This window comes from Hyla sarda, chromosome 6 (genome assembly GCF_029499605.1).
Source record: "Hyla sarda isolate aHylSar1 chromosome 6, aHylSar1.hap1, whole genome shotgun sequence".
Taxonomy (NCBI): Eukaryota; Metazoa; Chordata; class Amphibia; order Anura; family Hylidae; genus Hyla; species Hyla sarda.
Genome location: NC_079194.1, coordinates 135,414,921 through 135,436,389, shown reverse-complemented (window position 1 = coordinate 135,436,389; position 21,469 = coordinate 135,414,921). Strand labels below are relative to the sequence as shown.

Genomic DNA, 21,469 nt, shown 5'->3' with positions numbered 1-21,469 from the left:
GGCGGAGCTCCTGACGCCTTTCGGAAAAACGCATGTCAATGCGAGTGGCTAGGTGAATGAGTTCATGTAGATTAGCAGGGATTTCTCGTGCGGCCAGAACATCTTTAATGTTGCTGGATAGGCCTTTTTTAAAGGTCGCGCAGAGGGCCTCATTATTCCAGGATAATTCTGAAGCAAGAGTACGGAATTGTACGGCATACTCGCCAACGGAAGAATTACCCTGGACCAGGTTCAACAGGGCAGTCTCAGCAGAAGAGGCTCGGGCAGGTTCCTCAAAGACACTTCGAATTTCCGAGAAGAAGGAGTGTACAGAGGCAGTGACGGGGTCATTGCGGTCCCAGAGCGGTGTGGCCCAAGACAGGGCTTTTCCAGACAGAAGGCTGACTACGAAAGCCACCTTAGACCTTTCAGTGGGAAACTGGTCCGACATCATCTCCAGGTGCAGGGAACATTGGGAAAGAAAGCCACGGCAAAACTTAGAGTCCCCATCAAATTTATCCGGCAAGGATAGTCGTAGACCAGAAGCGGCCACTCGCTGCGGAGGAGATGCAGGAGCTGGCGGAGGAGATGATTGCTGAAGCTGTGGTAGTAACTGCTGAAGCATAACGGTCAGTTGAGACAGCTGTTGGCCTTGTTGCGCTATCTGTTGCGACTGCTGGGCGACCACCGTGGTGAGGTCAGCGACAACTGGCAGAGGAACTTCAGCGGGATCCATGGCCGGATCTACTGTCACGATGCCGGCTGGCAGGTAGTGGATCCTCTGTGCCAGAGAGGGATTGGCGTGGACCGTGCTAGTGGATCGGTTCTAAGTCACTACTGGTTTTCACCAGAGCCCGCCGCAAAGCGGGATGGTCTTGCTGCGGCGGTAGTGACCAGGTCGTATCCACTAGCAACGGCTCAACCTCTCTGGCTGCTGAAGATAGGCGCGGTACAAGGGAGTAGACAGAAGCAAGGTCGGACGTAGCAGAAGGTCGGGGCAGGCAGCAAGGATCGTAGTCAGGGGCAACGGCAGGAGGTCTGGAACACAGGCTAGGAACATACAAGGAAACGCTTTCACTGGCACGATGGCAACAAGATCCGGCAAGGAAGTGCAGGGGAAGTGAGGTGATATAGGGAAGTGCACAGGTGATAACACTAATTGGAACCACTGCACCAATCAGCGGCGCAGTGGCCCTTTAAATCGCAAAGACCCGGCGCGCGCGCGCCCTAGGGAGCGGGGCCGCGCGCGCCGGGACAGGACTGACGGAGAGCGAGTCAGGTACGGGAGCCGGGGTGCGCATCGCGAGCGGGCGCTACCCGCATCGCGAATCGCATCCCGGCTGGAGGCGGTATCGCAGCGCCCCGGGTCAGTGGATCTGACCGGAGCGCTGCAGTGAGGAGAGTGTAGCGAGCGCTCCGGGGAGGAGCGGGGACCCGGAGCGCTCGGCGTAACAGGTACACTGTATGGCCAGATTTATATTTAGAAGGCATGGTGTGTGTCAGGGTTATATTTATGGGGCGCAGTGTGTGGCTGGGTTATATTAATTATTGTCTTCATATAGAGGATGAGGATCTGCTGACAAGGTTAGGAGCCAATGATGTCCAGGCGTCAAACTCTACAAAGGAAAGATGTAGCTGGAAGAATTCACAGCAGTCTGGATCAGATGAATTTGAAAAAGAAAGACTATAGAGAAGTTAAGATTAGTAGAACAGTAACTCCAAGCATATCCTTACCACTGCTAAGATCCTAAAATTCTTAATCCTTCCAGTACTTATCAGCTGCTGTATACTACAGAGGAAATTATATTCTTTTTGGATTTCTTTTCTGTCACGACCACAGTGCTCTCTGCTGACACCTCTGTCCATGTCAGGAACTGTCCAGAGCAGGAGAATATCCCTGAAGCAAACATATGCTGCTCTGGACATTTCCTAAAATGGACAGAGGTGTCAGCAGCGAGCAGTGTGGTTGTGACAGAAAAGAAATCCAAAAAGAAAAGAATTTCCTCTGTAGTATACAGCCACTAAGAAGTACTGGAAGGATTAAGAATTTTTAATAGAAGTAATTTACAAATCTGTTTAACTTTCTTCCACCAGAGTACCCCTTTAAGCACTTTTCTTACTTGGCGATGGGTATATTTGATTAAAGGAGAAATGCGGCAGAAAACTTTTACTTTCCCCTGTGCCCGGGCTGAAAAAACAAACTTTAGCTCACCTTCCTTCATTCCTCCGTTGCGCCGGTATCGGCATCCCGTTCCTCCGACGCTGCTCGGGTCCCTGCTTTTTATCTTCAGAACGTCACACTGAAGGCCGGATACTAGTTCCTTACATGCCAGTGCACTCAGTCTATCACCGGCCGAGGAGGGACATCGCTGCAGCCGATGATACGCTGACTGCAGTGTGACGTTCCCGAGTCTAAGAATCAGGGACCCGAGCAGCGCTGGAGGAACAGGACGCCGATACCGGCGCAACAGGGGAACGTAGGAAGATATCATAGCCGGGTTGGTATTGGTTTTCTTTTAATGCACACAGTGGATAGGATAGGGAATAAAACAGTTTTCACTGGACAACCCCTTTAGAATATATAGTGTATTACACACACTGCTCAAAAAATAAATAAAGGGAACATTTAAACAACGGAATGTAACTCCAAGTCAATGACACTTCTATGAAATCACACTGTCCACTCAGGAAGCAACACTGATTGACAATCAATTTCACATGCTGTTGTGCAAATGGAACAGACAACAGGTGGAAATTATAGGCAATTAGCAAGACACGCCCAAATAAAGGAGTGGTTCTGCAGGTGGTGACCACAGACCACTTCTCAGTTCCTATGCTTCCTGGCTGATGTTTTGGTCACTTTTGAATGCTGGCGGTGCTTTCACTCTAGTGGTAGCAAGAGACAGAGTCTACAACCCACACAAGTCTCTCAGGTAGTGCAGCTCATCCAGAATGGCACATCAATGCGAGCTGTAGCAAGAAGGTATGCTATGTCTGTCACGTAGTGTCCAGAGCATGGAGGTGCTACCAGGAGACGTGGAGAAGGACGTAGAAGGGCACCAACCCAGAAGCAGGACTGCTACATCCGTCTTTGTGCAAGGAGGAGCAGGAGGAGCACTGCCAGAGCCCTGCAAAATGACGTCCAGCAGGCCACAAATGTGCATGTGTCCACTCAAACGAGGGCCCAACCTCCACAGGTGGGGGGTTGTGCTTACAGCCCAGCACCCTGCAGGACGTTTTGCATTTGCCAGAGAACACCAAGATTGGCAAATTCGCAGGTTCACACTGAGCACATGTGATAGACATGACAGAGTCTGGAGATGCCGTGGAGAATGTTCTGCTGCCTGTAACATCCTCATGACCGGTTTGGCGGTGGGTCAGTAATGGTGTGTCGTGGCATTTCTTTGGGGGGCCGCACAGCCCTCCATGTGCTTGCCAGAGGTAGCCTGACTGCCATTAGGTACCGAGATGAGATTCTAAGACCCCTTGTGAGATCATATGCTGGTGTGGTTGGCCCTGGGTTCCTTCTAATGCAAGACAATGCTAGAACTCATGTGGTTGGAGTGTGTCAGCAGTTCCTACAAGAGGAAGGCATTGATGCCATGGACTGGCCAGCCCGTTCCCCAGACCTGAATCCGATTGAGCACATCTGGGACATCATCTCTCGTTCCATCCACCAACGTTGCACCACAGACTGTCCAGGAGTTGGCAGATGCTTTAGTCCAGGTCTGGGAGGACATCCCTCAGGAGACCATCCGCCACCTCATCAGGAGCATACCCAGGCGTTGTAGGGAGGTCATACGGGCACGTGGAGGTCACACACACTACTGAGCCTCATTTTGACTTGTTTTAAGGACATTACATCAAAGTTGGATCAGCCTGTAGTGTGGTTTTCCGCTTTGATTTTGAGAGTGACTCCATATCCAGACCTCCATGGGTTGATAAATTTGATTTCCATTGATAATTTTTGTGTGATTTTGTTGTCAGCACATTCACCTATGTAAAGACGAACGTATTTCATACGATTAGTTCATTCATTCAGATCTAGAATGTGTTATCTTAGTGTTCTCTTTATTTTTTTTGAGCAGTGTAATTTAAAGTAATGTTAATATTGTTTGCATATCTTTTTAAATATGAGTGTCAACAAGGGCCTTATGTTCGAGTTTAGCCTAAGGCCTCACAAAGTCTAGAACTGCCTCTGCATCTTTTGGTATACAATAATATATACACAACTGGTATAAGTTTTACAAATTCTTGTAAATATCGTCAGTGGGGTACACAGGAGAGAGGGGCCCATAGCAAATATAAAACTTGTCCTCCTATTATCTGCTTTACCCTGTAGGACAGAAAGGTCTAGTGTTTATTTCCCTTTGCTTCACATGACCCATTGGTCAATAACCCCTCCATTATGCAGATAACTGGAAAAAGCATTTATGCACAGTTTTTTTAACAATAAAAAAAGAAATTGGACCAACTGAGGCTGGGACCCATCTTCAAAGACCCCATAGCAGCCGAATGGTCTGCCTCTATGGTACGTATGCACCTTCTTCTTTAAGAGTCTCCTCTGTCCTCCACTCGTCACCTGTATTAATGGCTCCTGTTTGAACTTAGTTATCAGTTTAAAAGACACCTGTCCACAACCTCAATCAGTCACCCTCCAAACTCCACTATGGCCAAGACCAATGAGCTGTCAAGGGACACCAGAAACCAAAATGTAGACCTACACAAGGCTTGGAAGACTGAATCTGCAATAGGCAAGCAGCTTGGTGTGAAGAAATCAAGTGTGGGAGCAATTATTAGAAAATGGAAGACATACAAGACCACTGATAATCTCCCTCGATCTGGGGCTCCATGCAAGATCTCCCCGGTGGTGTCACAATGAACACAAGATCGGTGAGCAAAAATCCCAGAACCACAGGGGGGACCTAGTGAATGACCTGCAGAAAGCTGGGACCAAAGTAACAAAGACTACCTTCAGTAACACACTACGCCACCAAGGACTCAAATCATGCAGTGCCAGACGTGTCCCCCTGCTTAAGCCAGTACATGTCCTCACCCATCTGAAGTTTGCTAGAGAGCATTTGGATAATCCAGAAGGGTATTGGGAGAATGTCAGATGAAACCAAAGTAGAACTTTTTGGTAAAAACTTAACTCGTCGTGTTTGGAGGAGAAAGAGTGCTGAGTTGCATCCAAAGAACACCATACCTACTGTGAAGCATGGGGATGAAAACATCATGCTTTGGGGCTGTTTTTTTGCTAAGGGACCAGGACGACGGATCCGTGTAAAGGCAAGAATGAATGGGGCCATGTATTGTGAGATTTTGAGTGAAAACCTCCTTCCATCAGCATGGGCATTGAAGATTAAATGGGTCTGGGTCTTCCAGAATGACAATGATCCCAAACACACTGCCCGGGCAACAAAGGAGTGGCTTTGTAAGAAGCATTTCAAGGTCCTGGAGTGGCCTAGTCAATCTGCAGATCTTAACCATGTCCGTGTTGCCCAGCGACAGCCCCAAAACATCACTGCTCTAGAGGAGATCTGCATTGAGGAATGGGCCAAAATACCAGCAACAGTGTGTGAAAACCTTGTGAAGACTTACAGAAAACATTTGACCTCTGTCATTGCCAACAAAGGGTATATAACAAAGTATTGGAATGAACTTTTGTTATTGACCAAATACTTATTTTCCATCATAATTAGCAAATAAATTCTTTAAAAATCAGACAATGTGATTGTATGGATTTTTTTCTCATCATGTTGTCGTACCTATTGTAGGGCCCAAAAATGAATCACTATGTTTAATAATACAATACAGTAATATGGGTGCACTACTGTGGTAGATGTATACAATGACATTGGCTATCCCTCAACACTGATGTTAAAATTGAGACATTCGCCAGTATATCCTTGTATGAAGGACATACTAGAGCCCGCACACCAACACCAAGGTTTCTCAAATGGCGCGGGACCTAACGCTAAACCTACCTGTGCGTGATAAGCAAATCAGGGGCCAGTGGGCAATTATGGCAGCATTCGGTCAACTCACAGCGTCCTCCCAGGTACCGTTCAGCGTGGCTACAAGCACACACATACAATGGGAGGAGAGAGGCAAGCTGCAAGCCCCACATAAGTTGGCTAATATAGGTGCATGGCCTCACAGGTGCTACCCTAATGCTGCCTGGAAGATATTCAAGGCGCATTAACATATGGAGTTTACACACCTCCAAGTATAAAATTTAAAACAAACAACAAAAAACGTGGTCTCAAATGGCTGGAGGTGCTCAACCCCAAATGCAGTTGTGCATTTATACTGGGGGAGCAGATCCTGCCCTTGTAGTCCGTTGCTAGGGGGCGATCCCCAGCATAAAAATGCATACAATGGAGGATGCCTGCAGCGGACTACAAGTGCCACAATAGAATCTTACACCAGATGTGTAACAATTAGAATAATACAATACAGGAATATGGGTGCACTACTGTGGTAGATGTATACAATGACATTCCAATGTTTAATAGAATAATAACACGTCAAAGTGTCCCCCATGTTGTATGAATCCTCAAAAGGCCCAAAGAAGGCCTAAGTGGAGTTCATTGAAAGATCACAGACCTTTGAATGTTTGAAAATGTGTTATCTCTTCTAAGAGACATGTAAATAGGAACTAGAAGTATGACAAACAAGTCAAGACAATACCCATGATGTTTTACAAGTCTCCAAGGAAATTCCTGGAGAGTGAAACTCATTGGCCCTCATTTACTTAGAAAATCGGGTTGTAAGTCTATCTTGCTTTCTTACCCGACTGCTTTTTCCCCTGGTATTTATTATTATGTCGCATCCTGTTTGTTGCACGTGGGTTTTGTTGGTTTTGGTTTCCAACTCCTCTGAGTTGTCGGGAAAAAATCCACAACAATTCAACAAATTGGGGTTGGAAACCTTTATAAATACGTGGGAAAGCTCAGAAATGTCGGGTTATGACCCTTTTTCGGGTTTGGGAGAATCCACATCGGGTCGGTCGGGAAAAAATGCCGCATCGTGTCGCAGACTGGTGCACGATGTCTGCGACATGTCGCAGACCAAGATGCGCCAAAAAAACCCGACAAAACAAGTCGGGTTTAGAATAGTAAATGAGGGCCATTGCCTGTCATTCTGACTCCAATGGGGGGTCTGCTCTGTACACCTGGATACAGGTGTGTGTGTTTAACAATGGGTTGTATTTGCATTCTATTTATCTATATCTCAGGCCATCTATTTGAGATGCCTGAGAGTCTTAGATTATGTGTATACAGGTGATAGGGTGGCCACAATAATCTTTTGCATCCCTAACAAAATAATAGTAAATTATTGTTTAGCTGTGATGACATGTAACTAGACTCTGAACCTACATAGTTAAAGTTCCTAGAGGCTACCTGAAGGGGCGGAGCCATGAAGAGTCAGGGAGAGAACTTGATCCAATAAGCCCATCCTTCTCTGCTAACCGGTTATGACGTCAGGCGTTCCCATGGACCCCCGGCAGCCATCTTTCTTTCATCCAGAAGTACTCTCGGTAAGATACACCGGTTTCTTAACTTGATTAAGTTACCTTCTTTTAATGTGGACGAAATTATCTTATGGGGAGGAGCAGACCTGGCTTATATATAACCTCAATTATGAGATGGTAAAAGTAGTTTATAAGCCACACCCCCTTCTACTGCAGATGAACGGGGCGTGTCTTTTGGGGATCAATGCAATGATCATATTGCATATTAGCATAGTCTGATGGGATCCAATACTCTGCTCGTCCACATGACATAATTTCCACGAGGAAACTTAATTTAAGTCTTCTTAATTAGTAGCGTACTATAAATTATATATGTAGTATCATATCTTACCAGAGATAGTTGTGGTTAGAACTGGGCGGGGTTTACTCCCATTTTATACATGTAAAATGCCCATTAGATATCATGTAATGTAATGATCTCTACACAAAGTAATATATTGATATCTGGACTAACCTACTTCCGTGACTTAGTTTAATCTATATATATCAAACTCAACGTGTGTGTGTGTATGTATGTATATATGTATGTATGTGTGTATGTTCCACAAAAACTTCCAAACGGCTAAAGATATTGACATGAAACTTGGCACACATGTTCCTTATATGTCAACAACAAACATAGGATAGGTGATTTAACCCTTACTCACCCCCATTTGCCAGGGGCGAGGTTTATGTTTAAAGTCCTATACAAGTCTATGGAGAATATGTTACTGCATAACTTCCAAACGGCTGGAGATATTTCGATAATACTTGGTCACATGTTACTTATATGCCCACTTAAAATATAGGATAGTTAATTTAACCCTTAACTACCCCCATTTGTGAGGGTCGGGGTTTTTGTTTAAAGTCCCATGCAAATCAATGGGAAATGTATGTTCTCATATAACTTCTGTACAGCTGGACATATTTCAATACCTGGTACACATATTACGGGTCGGGATAGGAGGACGGGTTGGGAGGTCGGGATAGGAAAGTCAAGATAGGAGGATGGGATGGTCGGGATAGGAGGTCGAGTTAGGAGGACGGGATATGAAGACGGGATAGGAAGTGGAGATAGGAGGACGGGATGGTCGGGATAGGAGGTCGGGATAGGAGGTCGAGATAGGAGGTCGAGATAGGAGGACGGGATAGGAGGTCGGGATAGGGGGTCGGGATAGGGGGTCGGGATAGGGGGTTAAGATAGGAGGATGGGATAGGGGGTCGGGATAGGGGGTCGGGATAGGAGGACGGGATAGGAGGACGGGATAGGAGGTCGGGGCATGAGGACGGGATATGGGGTTGGGATATGACAACAATATATGGGGGATGGGATTTGAAGTCAAAAGCTTCCTCCTTTGTTTATTTTCCTCCCCAACAAGGATGTGGAAGAAAAAACCGGGCAACGCCGGGTACTCAGCTAGTATTGTTAAATAATTTACTAATGTATCATTGGTTTATATCTGACATTATGTCTTTGATATTCTTAATAAAATGTCATTTATTATCCTGGTCTGTTTATTACTCTTTAATGTTAATCAATTGTAACCAATAAATGTACATATCATTTTTTAATAAATGCGGTATTATTTTATTATATTGCAAAAGTTACTTCTACCACTACTCATATCTGGGAAAATAGTAGACAGAATTGCATTTTTTGTATATTTTTAGCAATTCATAACGGTCATAATATTTTTTATATTTTTGTTTACCATAATTAATAATTCATCATTCATAAATGAGTTATTAACCCTGACAATGTCTCTCATAGTTGAGGTATAACTATGATGAAAATTACAGACCTCTCTCATCTTTTTAAGTGGGAGAACTTGCACAATTGGTGGCTGACTAAATACTTTTTTCCCCCACTGTACCTTATGCTACATAATGTGGGGGGCCTGAATGAGCTGTGGCATATGGGGGGGGGGGGGGGGCCTTAATAATCAACAACTGATATGGGGGGGGTCCTCCTGAGCAACTGATATGGGTGGGCACCCCTGAGCAAGTGACATATGGGGGTCCACCTAAGTGAGTGACATGAAGGGGGGGGGGGGGCTGAACAATTGACATATTGGTGGGGGGGGGGGGTTGGCAGGCACATTCTTTGCACAGGGGCCCTCTGCTGTCTGTGTCCACCCCTGGTGCTGAGCATGCCCTGACTGCTGGCACAGAGCTGTTCCTGGAGGAGGTTTTCACATCATACTAAAAGCAGAAACCTGTTGCTGTTCATGTACTACAAGTCTCAGTAAGCCCTCCAGCACATAATGAATGGATATTCACAGCAGGAGGAGAGGTGTTATATATAGAATGCAGTATCATGATGTAACATGGTATAAGATATTAGTCCTTGCAGATAACTACAGGGGACCAGTTATTCCTAATAATTTTTTTTTTTTACTTTTTTTTTTTTTTTTTTTTTAAATAGTTAGACTTGTTATTATGATGTAAGTTCATGTTTTAAAAATAAGCAAACAATGCATTAGGGATGGAGGAGGTGACGTTCCCTCAGGCTTCTGCTAAAAAAAATTATACTTTAACAGATACTAAAAATGTAAGCTGTGGTATGACATCCCACAATATCCATTTCCCATTGACTTTTCCATGAAAAAAAATAACCATAACTGTTTTGTGAACGTAACCTAACCCAAACTGACAAGCCATAATCCCCAAACTCCACGCATAATAAAACATGACCATAATATTGTTTTTTTGAATATTGGTAACTATGGGCTAACATATTGACCAGATTCTGCCTCTGTGGTAAAGGACTCCATGTCCTGGAGTCTCCCAGTACCTAGATGACAGATGATGAAGATGATCACACATTAATCCACTGTGAATTAAAGGGATTTTCCACTTTTATGGAAATAACTGTGAACCTCAGTTCTTCACCATTCCCAGACCCTGTTTGCATTCACAGAATAGGAGCGTGCTGTTTACTTATTATCGCATTCTGTGACACCTCAATTATTGTGTCATCACAGTTATTACAATGCTTTACCTATGACCGAGTCTTCAACGCTGTACCAGCGTAGTACGTCTCCGTCATTTCCACTTACTGGGACTCCAACTCCCAGAGGTCTGCGCGGCGGCGCATGCGTGCTGTCTGTTTGTGTGTTGGGCGGCTGATGACGTTGTCGGGTGGAAGTGTTCGGCCTTCCCTGTACATCCCGGAACCCGGAGCAGGAGTGGGACGGGGGCGCCGGGGAGTGTCAGGTCGCCTGGCCACAGGGGCTCACAGCCAGCGGTGACTATAGGGGCACTGGGGTGGGCTAGACATTGGTGTCACCGTGTAGGGGAAGTTGTGGTCGGAGTCTCTGTAGTGGGGCAGTTTCTAGTCAGTCCCCACAGTCCTCCCTGAGCTGGGCAGGTGTGGCGTCTATAGGGGAGTCATACCTGGACTGTCCATAGGGGAGGATGTGCCATTGACTGTAGGCTCTGTATAGCTGTCCATAGGGGAGGGTGCCCCAGTATATAGCTGTCCATAGGGGAGGGTGCCCCAGTATATAGCTGTCCATAGGGGAGGGTGCCCCGGTATATAGCTGTCCATAGGGGAGGGTGCCACAGTATATAGCTGTCCATAGGGGAGGGTGCCCCAGTATATAGCTGTCCAAAGGGGAGGGTGCCCCAGTATATAGCTGTCCGTAGGGGAGGGTGCTCCATTGTATAACTGTCCGTAGGGGAGGGTGCTCCATTGTATAGCTGTCCATAGGGGAGGGTGCCCCAGTATATAGCTGTCCATAGGGGAGGGTGCCCCAGTATATAGCTGTCCATAGGGGAGGGTACCCCAGTATATAGCTGTCCATAGGGGAGGGTGCTCTAGTATATAGCTGTCCATAGGGGAGGGTGCACCTGTCTATAGGTTCTTCTATATAGTTGTCCGTAGGAGAGGGTGCACCTGTCTATAGGTTCTTCTATATAGTTATCCGTAGGAGAGGGTGCACCTGTCTATAGGTTCTTCTATATAGTTGTCCGTAGGAGAGGGTGCACCTGTCTATAGGTTCTTCTGTATAGTTGTCCGTAGGAGAGGGTGCACCTGTCTATAGGTTCTTCTATATAGTTGTCCGTAGGAGAGGGTGCACCTGTCTATAGGTTCTTCTATATAGTTGTCCATAGGAGAGGGTGCATCTGTCTATAGGTTCTTCTGTATAGTTGTCCGTAGGAGAGGGTGCACCTGTCTATAGGTTCTTCTATATAGTTGTCCGTAGGAGAGGGTGCACCTGTCTATAGGTTCTTCTATATAGTTGTCCATAGGAGAGGGTGCATCTGTCTATAGGTTCTTCTATATAGTTGTCCGTAGGAGAGGGTGCACCTGTCTATAGGTTCTTCTGTATAGTTGTCCGTAGGAGAGGGTGCACCTGTCTATAGGTTCTTCTATATAGTTGTCCGTAGGAGAGGGTGCACCTGTCTATAGGTTCTTCTGTATAGTTGTCCGTAGGAGAGGGTGCACCTGTCTATAGGCTCTGTCCTGTGTATAGCTGTCTATAGGCTCTTGTATATAACAGTCTATAAGGGAGGGTACCCGAGTATATAGCTGTACACCTTCATGTAGAGACTGAACTAGTCCTGAAGTCTTGGCCACACAGTATATCTGGGTGTACAGATTGGGGGGTGATCCCAGGTTTATCGATCACAGACGCCATGTTGCACTCTATCCATGCCAACCGCCTGGTGTCAGCGCTGTCCGGGAGCAGCGTGCTGGTGAAGTGCCTGTGGGGGGCTGTTGTGCTCCTTTACCTTCTCTCTTTCTGGGTGGACACTGCTCATGTACTTGCCATCACCCCAGGATTTTTGTTGCCCCCCAACCTCTGGTTGTGGACTTTGGTGACTCATGGACTGGTTGAACTGCACCTATGGGACGTTCTTGCTAACCTCCTGCTAACACTGGGGGCAGGGCGCAGACTGGAGCCGCTATGGGGGGCCCCGGAGCTGCTCCTGTTCTATGGAGTGGTCAGCCTGTCTGTGGGGGTCCTGAGCTCCCTCTTCTTCCTGGTGGCCTATGCCACAACCTCCGACCTGCACTTTCTGTTCTCTGCCCAGGTCCATGGGTTTCCAGCCTTCGCTGGCGCTGTCCTAGTGGCGCATAAACAGACGATTGGAGATGGGCTGGTGGAGCCTCAGCGCTGGGTGCGGCTTCTACCTCAGCTGGCATTGCTGGGGGTCACGGCCTTGACAGTGGCTGGGCTGATCCCTGGTCAGGTGCTGGTGGGGTACAGTCTGGGGATGCTGTCTGGCTGGGTGTACTTGCGGTTCTACCAGAGACACAGCCGTGGACGAGGAGACATGTCTGACCACTTCTCCTTTGCCAGTTTCTTCCCGGCACCCCTGCAGCCTGCTGCTGCTCTCCTAGGAACCCTAACACATGCCACCCTGGTCAAACTGCGACTCTGCCCGCGAGCTGTCAAGAGGTACGATGTGGGGGCCCCATCCTCAATCACCATCAGCTTACCGGGCACTGACCCCCAAGATGCCGAACGGAGAAGGTAAAGTGTACAGGGCAGGAGCTGCCCTTCTGTCCTCCGACATGCATCACCATGATGGGAAGTTCTACAACAGTTTAATTTGGGGAGATAACAAAAACTGTCTAATAGTAAAACTGTCTTTATTGTCTGTAGCAACCAATCACAGCTTAGCTTTCATATCTTAAAGGGGACATGTCACTAAGTTTTATCCTGTATAAGAAGTGGCAACAGGTAATAGAGGTTAATAACATTTGTCCTACCAGGCCTGGATATCTGCTGCCACATCTATAATGTGGAGAAAACAGATTTTATAAATGTCACACGCAGTATGGAAATAAGGCTAAAGTAGGCACCCAGCATGTGACATGCTGAAGTAGTCATGGCTCCCCTGGCTCTTATCACCCCATCCAGACGGGTGATATCCAAATGATGCTGTGAGCAATACCATCGGCCCTGACTGAGCTGCCCGATCATACTTAGGCATTATTAGAGGCTGAATAGACGTGATTACAGCCCGGGGAGCCATGACTACTTCAGCAGCCGCATGACTACCTGAACCTCATTTATATACTGTGTGTGACAATTATAAAAGTTGTTTTCTCCACATATAGTGGGAGATTTATCAATACATGTCAAGAGGAAAAGTGGCCCATAGCAACCAATCAGATCACTTCTTTCATTTTGCAGAGGCCTTGTTAAAAGTGAAAGAAGCAATCTGATTGGTTGCTATGGGCATGGGCATCCAGGCCTGGTAGGACAAATTATATTAAAGGGGCACTCCGGCCCTAATACATCCTATCCCCTATTCAAAGGATAGGGGATAAGATGTCTGATCGTGGGGGTCCCACCGCTGGGGACCCCCGCAATCTGTCATTCAGCACCCACCTTTCCGAGCCACGCCCCCTCCCTTAGACTTTCATTGAGGGGGCGTGGAGTGACGTCACAAGGGGTGTGGCCATGAAGTCACGTCCCCTGCTGCCCACATCCGGCATTCTAAAGGAATGCTGGGTGCTTCACAGAGATCTCGTGGGTCCCAGCTGCGGGACCCCCACAATCATACATAATCTCCCCTACCCTCTGGATAGGGGATAAGATGTCTAGGGGCGCGGAGTACCCTTTTAATAAGAATGGATCAGGACAGGCTTTTAGCCTCTGGATTTAGATCAGAATGGTGTTGTTCAATGATGGCAAGCAGAGATGGGGAGAAAATTATTCTCAAAAATGTATTTAATAGTTACAGAACCTTTCACGGTCCTTTAAACAGCAATCTTGTGATCCTTTGTTATAACAACATTACCCGAGATGATCCCATTGGGAAACCTTAATAGCCGCCAGTCACAGCTTTATTTACCATTACGCACCTTTGGGCCTGTGCACAATGCAGCAGTGTAAAGGGGGGCAGTACTTCAATGGGTAAAAAAAATATGACCCTAATGGGGTGTATGCATTCAGAGTGCCTGGGGCAGCACAAGTTGCAAATACATCCACTCGCCTTTTCTATGAATGTTTGGTGACAACTAGTATAACCACCTTTACTGGTATAGGGGCCTATATACTCGGTTTCAGAGTCCTGAATGGCTAATCTGTGAAGTTCAGTAGTGATAAGAACGTGTAAAAGCCTCCTTATGTGACTAGGCTTCCGTGTAATAGTGGTCATATTGGCTGTCACCCAGCTTTCCTTGATTCAGACATAAGATAATGGTGCTAGGATACTCTCTTGTTAGCTGTCTAACGCAGCGCCATAGATTCAGGGGCCGTGAATTGGTGCTTTGCCAACTTGAAGTCCCCTCTGCTGGTGGGAGCCCCTGGGTGTCTGCTTTACGGTTGGTAAGGTCTTTTCTTGTGCACAAGGCCGTTATGTTGATGATTAATAAGGTTTGTCAGCACCCCCTGAGGTATATCCTGCCCTGTAAGAGACTGTCCCAGTTTTTTTTTTTTTTTTGGGGGGGGGGGGGGGGGGGGGGGGATTCGCTGGCTAAATGCCCTCTAGACAGAAAGATGAGAAAGTACTTACAAGAAAGAATCGGTCCACAACTGGTATAGCTGATGGTCCCCACAGCCCCATTAGTGCGAACGACATTCGTGAAGACTGGTAATTTTATGTGTCAGGGTACATTAAATTAAAGGGGAAGTGGTAGTAATTCTTTATAAAACTATGAGTTGTAAGCAAGCAAGACAAGGTCAAAATTGGTATCCATATTCCATCAATGAATATTTCCCTTCACAGGCGGTAAGCAGAGGTCCTAATGGAAAGGTGTGCAAACAGTCTATTAGAGAATTAGCAATTGTTTCAACCAGTCAGCAGTCAACAGAGTCTAGTCCTTAAAGGGGTACTCCACTGGCCAGCATGGAACTAAATGTTCCACGCCCCTCAATGCAAGTCTATGGGAGGGGGCGTGACAGCCGTCATGCCCCCTCCCATAGATTTGCTTTGGGGGGGCCTGGCTGTGACATCACAAGGGGGCATGGTCTACCCCGGCAGTGCGAAAACAGCGTTCGGAACATTTAGTTCCACGCTGTCCAGTGGAGTACCCTTTTAAAGGGAACATATCACCTGTTTTATGCTGTCCAAATTGCAGGGAGCAGGGTCCTGGGACAAAATGATTTATTGTAAAAAGCATGTGCATTTCAGAGAAGTCATAGTTTAAAAGAGCCGACAGGACCTGAATAAGTCACGAGGGGCAGTCCCAGAGGCTCCTTTGTGACCCTGAGTCACTAAGGTCGGGGTTTCTCTGAGTAAATCAAAGTGTTTCTGGACTCCACTCCCTGCACCTGTGTAAGGGTGCATTCACACCACGTATTTGCAATACAGTTCCCTTATACTTTTTCAATTTGAAAACCGTATGGAACCGTATGCATTCACTCTCCATTGAAAACTATATGCCAAAACAATGCATCCAGTTGCATCCATTTTTGGTCTTGTACGTTTTTTTCAGTTTTTCCCCGTACCCAAAACCATAGCCTACCATGGTTTTTGGTCCAGGTGACAAACCTTATTGAAACCGTATGTTTTTTTTAAACATGGGCGTCAATGGGAACCGTATGTGCATATGGTTCCATCTGGTTTGCACCATATGGTTTTTGCCTTTGCACAGTTTTTTTCTTGGAATTTCAATCAAACAAGTGAAACTTTATTCATAATGGAGTGAATAGTTAAAAACGTATACATTTTTTTTCTTAAAAAAACTGATGTAACCGGACATCATTTTTCAAACCATATACGGTTTAAAATTTGTACACATGTTTTCATACAGTTTAGTCCGGTTTTGAGAAAAAAAACTTGATACGGGAACTGTATTGCAAAAACGTGGTGTGAACCCAGCCTTACACTGCCTGCATTTTGACCAGTATAAAACAGGTGAAAATTGCATAAAAGAGGGTATAACTGCTTTAAGGGAACCTGTCATTATAAAAGGTGAGAAAAACTACAGTAACCTTGGACAAAAGCGAATCTAACAGATCGTCCATCAACTAGTTTATTCTGGCCAAATTAGTTTTGACTGCAAAGTGCCCAGGTTGCCTGAGAAGTCCAGGATGATAGTCTATGGTCTCTTAGGATTGTATCCATCTTTTTCGGCAATTGGAGCACTTTAAAGATAGAACTCATTTGGTTAGACCAAACTAATGGCCAATAGATTTGGTTGGGGCCAAGGTTACTGTAGTTTCGCTAACCTCTAGTGATTACTTTTATGCTGCCCTAACTGAGATCTGTCTGAGATCTGTCATCTGGGCCATCCCTGGTGGCTTCTCCCCACCCCAACAGCCTTGATTGATAGATCTCTCCCTGTTTGTATATAAGGAGAAATATATCGATCATAGCAGGTGGGACAAGCAGAATGAAAGTAATTGCCAAAGGTTAGCAAAACCCCATATCAGCATGGCTTTATGAAAAATCGGTCCTGTCAAACTAACCTGATCAGCTTTTATGAGGAGGTGAGCTCCAGACTGGACCAGAGGGAATCGCTGGATGTCGTATATCTGGATTTTTCCAAAGCATTTGATACAGTGCCTCATAAAAGATTGGTGCAAAAAATGAGAAGGATTGGGCTGGGGGAGAATGTGTGTAAGTGGGTAAGTAACCGGCTCAGTGATAGGAAACAGAGGGTGGTTATTAATGGTTCTTATTCTGATTGGGTGACTGTTACTAGTGGGGTACCACAGGGGTCCGTCTTGGGTCCTATTCTATTTAATATATTCTTTAATGACCTTGTAGAGGGGTTAAAGAGTAAAGTAGCAATCTTTGGAGATGATACTAAACTCTGTAAAGTGGTAAACACTATAGAGGACAGTGCACTGTTACAAATGGATCTGGATAGGTTGGAGGTTTGGGCTGAGAAGTGGCAAATGAGGTTCAACACTGATAAATGTAAGGTAATGCACATGGGGAGGAAAAATCTGGGCTGGGATTATGTATTAAATGGGAGAACACTTGGGACAACTGACGTGGAAAAGGACTTAGGAGTCTTAGTTAATAGTAAATTTAGCTGTAGTGACCAGTGTCGGGCAGCTGCTGCCAAGGCAAATAAAATCATGGGGTGCATCAATAGGGTCATAGATGCCCACGACAAGGAAATAATTCTACCGCTGTACAAATCACTAGTCAGACCACACATAGAATACTGTGTACAGTACTGGGCACCAGTGTACAAGAAAGATATAGTGGAGCTGGAGAGGGTTCATAGATGGGCAACCAGAGTAATACGGGGAATGGGAGGACTACAGTACCCAGAAAGATTATCAGAATTAGGGTTACTTAGTTTAGGAAAAAGAAGGCTTAGGGGAGACCTAATAACTATGTATAAATATATCAGGGGACAGTACAGAGATCTCTCCCATGATCTATTTATACCCAGGACTGTATCTATAACAAGGGGGCATCCTCTACGTCTAGAGGAAAGAAGGTTTCTACACCAGCACAGACGGGGTTCTTTACTGTAAGAGCAGTGAGACTATGGAATTCTCTCCCGGAGGAGGTGGTCATGGTGAACTCTGTAAAAGAGTTTAAAAGGGGTCTGGATACATTTTTGGAGAATAATAACATTGCTGGTTATGGATTCTAGATTTATAGGGACAGAACGTTGATCCAGGGATTTATTCTGATGCCATATTTGGAATCGGGAAGGAATTTTTACCTCTAGTATGAGGGTTTTTTGCCTCCTCTGGATCAGCTCAGTAGGGACTCATTAGTGTTATAGGTTGAACTTGATGGACTCTAGTCTTTTATCAACCTTATGAACTATTTAACTACAGTAACTGGTTCGTAAAAAGAAAGCTGTTGCCTAAAACCTAATCTTTATTATCCAATATTAAAAGCCAAAATTGGCCAAATATATAATACCATTAGGAGTCTAGAGACCCAAATAAAAGCAGCGATCTTTGGTGCTCTCCGTTTGAGTCATTAGACCCACAGTTGGGCCAGAACCTATATCCATAATACGGGTCCAAACACCCTTCCTTGATGATGTTTGATAGCAATCTTACACTATTGTTACATCTAGAGCTGTATTCCCTATTCTGCTTACTGTCACAGTGCTGCAGTTGTGAACACAAGTCCCACTACTAAAACAACATCCTTTATACCAGTGTTTCCCAATCAGGGTGCCTCCAGCTGTTGCAAAACTACAACTCCCAGCATTCCCGGACAGCCAACGGCTGTCCGGGAATGCTGGGAGTTGTAGTTTTGCAACAGCTGGAGGCGCCCTGGTTGGGAAACACTGCTTTATACAGACACTGAACTGATGTTGGGTCCAGAAGCGTGAGCAATAAGAGGAACCTAGCAGTATAGACTGCAGCTCTGGTTGTGATCGGAATATAAGACATTCTGTAATTCTAAATAAGATCATCAGAGGATGTATAAAGTGATTCCACTGTCTGTGTCGAAGCAGAGATTGGGCTGCTCTAACTTGTTATCCCGTCTTCTCTGCAGGCAGCTGGCTTTAAAGGCTCTGAATGAACGGCTGAAGCGAGTAGAAGACCAGACATCATGGCCAAGCATGGAGGAGGAAGATGAAGATGACATGTCACGTGAGGCATCCTTCAGCAGCAGTAGTAAAGCGGATACGTCTGCCACCCAGGAGACAAGTGCAGCAACACCCATCGTATAACCCTCCTGTGGACACTGTCTACTGTCGGCCAGCTTTGATCCAGCTCCCAGCATTTGGTGAATGCCTCGTGGTGATCTGGAGGAGCAGAACCATTAAAACACTACACATCCTCTCCCATAGGGTCCTTTACCTTCACTGTTGGTATTGTTTGCACGGTGGATCCCTCAGACTCCTTGTGGGACCCTTCCACTCTCTGTCTCGATTCTTTACTGTTTCAGCTCTCCTCCCGCTACACTTCACCTCATAGCCAAGCTCGATCAACGCCATCTACAGACCCAATACCCACTAGTAACACTACCAGCAGGTACCATCACAAGCCAGGACGAAGAAGCACTTTTGTATGGGATGTGCCATCACTATTGAGGAGCCCTTCACTCCACTTCTATGTGCCTGGAGACAGTAAAAGTGGATGAGACATTTGTGGTTGCTCTGCATTAGGGAGCAGTAATCAGCTGGACCTTGGAAAATATTTTTTTTTTCTTTTCTTCAAGGATATTACATTTTTTTGTCCCGGGGACGTAAATGTTGATATTTTTCTGTCTGAATTAAACTTTTGTTTTTGAAATGATGTGTGTGTGTGTGTGTCTGAACCCCCCCCCCCAAGGAATAACACACACACGAGTGATCACGTAGTGATCTCTACGGCTGCTGCTTTCATGAATGGAGGCTTGGGAGATCCATATTTCTGTACAGGCCTGTCCATACCACAAGGAGGGAATATGGGGGGAATTTATCAGTGCTTTCACACGAGCACGTAAAAAAAAAAATGAAATCTCTGTGTTGAATTGCGCCGGAATATTCTGCACGGACATTCTGCTGCAGCAGAGTCCCATTGATTCTGCTGCACTGTACATGGTGAAATATCCCTAACCTAGCGCCCCCTAAAAGAACAGACTTGTCTAATTTATTTAGCAAAGTTTCTCGGAAATGCATTGCCGTCTATAAGATGGAGCCGAGTGGTCCTTGCGCCCGTCAGATTATTAAAATGTGCAGAATGTCTGCATGTGTTTTCTCTGCGGACATTGGCCCAGATTTATCAAACTGTGTGAGAGAAAAAGTGGAGGGATTTTCCCACAGCAACCAATCACAGCTCAGCTTTCACTTTACCAGCTGTGATTGGTCGCTGTGTAAAAATCACTCCACTTTTTCTCTCACACAGTTTGATAAATCTGGGCCATTCTGTACATTTTAGTCTGTGTAAACATGGCCTTACTGTGTACATTGCTTATTCCATAATTATCTTGAGTTATTCCCTCTAATGTACCCCAGAGCTGCACTTCTGCTGGTAAAGTCACCCAAAACCCTGACCAAACGTTTTTAAAATTGGGTTCTTCTAAAGAGGGGTGATCTAACCCTAAACTTAAAGGGGTATTCCAGGCAAAAACTTTTTTTTATATATATATCAACTGGCTCCGGAAAGTTAAACAGATTTGTAAATTACTTCTATTAAAAAATCTTAATCCTTCCAATAGTTATTAGCTTCTGAAGTTTTCTGTCTAACTGCTCAATGATGATGTCACGTCCCGGGAGCTGTGCATGATGGGAGAATATCCCCATAGGAACTGCACAGCTCCCGGGACGTGACATCATCATTGAGCAGTTAGACAGAAAACAACAATTCAACTTCAGAAGCTAATAACTATTGGAAGGATTAAGATTTTTTAATAGAAGTAATTTACAAATCTGTTTAACTTTCTGGAGCCAGTTGATATATAAAAAAAAGTTTCCAGAAGCCACCAGAAAAGATTTGGTTGTAACAGGTTGCATTTTGTAGGAAATACGTTGTTAGCAGAATCAAATGAGTGTATGGGCTTTTCTTGTTGTATTTCGAGTATTTTCTTTAATTAGTAAAAAACTATTTTTGGTTTATTACTTTTAGTTCTTGATTTTTATGTTTCATGTTGTGTTTTTTTTTTTTTTTTTTTTAAAGAATATTTGGCAATGCTGTTTTATTTTAAACATAAACAAAAAAGCATGGTAAGAAATACGGGTTCCACGTAGACCCAGATATATGAAGTTCTACATCCAGTATAAATAATATACAAAAAAACACTTAGGAAAGGTAAGTGCTAGGGATGTGCGCTAAAAACCTAACTTTTATTAGATATCTATGATAAAAAAGATTTTTTTTGAAAAACAACGCAGTGTCCAAGTGAAATAAAGTATCACGCCACAATCTCGGTCCAAAGATTTATCAATAACTCGGCACACTCTGGGTTTTGCAGGGCCCAGCCAGCCCAGAGGAGCCTCATACCAGGGGCCCGATATATACTAAGCCACTGTGGTTGAAAATAGTTAATTACACCACCAACGCATTTTTGCTAACATGTCTATGTTGGGTTCATCAGGGGCTAAGTATAGTGAACAATACCAAGACCGACTTAAAGGGGTACTCCGGTGAAAACCTT

The 21,469-nt window shown here is 45.3% G+C and overlaps 2 protein-coding genes across 3 annotated transcripts in view; one reads left to right on the top strand and one right to left on the bottom strand.

Annotated features, from left to right (window-relative positions):
* Nucleotides 1-10,610, bottom strand: part of LOC130276162 (caveolin-3-like) — an 82,869-nt gene extending 72,259 nt beyond the window's left edge. For both annotated transcript variants that reach the window (XM_056525137.1, XM_056525138.1), the window contains exon 1: nt 10,497-10,610. The gene's annotated coding sequence lies outside the window, so the exon portion shown is untranslated. The remainder of the gene's footprint in view (nt 1-10,496) is intronic.
* A 1,188-nt stretch (nt 10,611-11,798) lies between these two features.
* Nucleotides 11,799-20,477, top strand: TMEM115 (transmembrane protein 115). Its single transcript, XM_056525131.1, has 2 exons — nt 11,799-12,978; nt 18,884-20,477. The coding sequence occupies exons 1-2, from the start codon at nt 12,137-12,139 to the stop codon at nt 19,059-19,061; spliced, it is 1,020 nt and encodes a 339-aa protein (XP_056381106.1). The 5' UTR covers nt 11,799-12,136; the 3' UTR covers nt 19,062-20,477.
* The last annotated feature ends 992 nt before the right edge of the window (nt 20,478-21,469 follow it).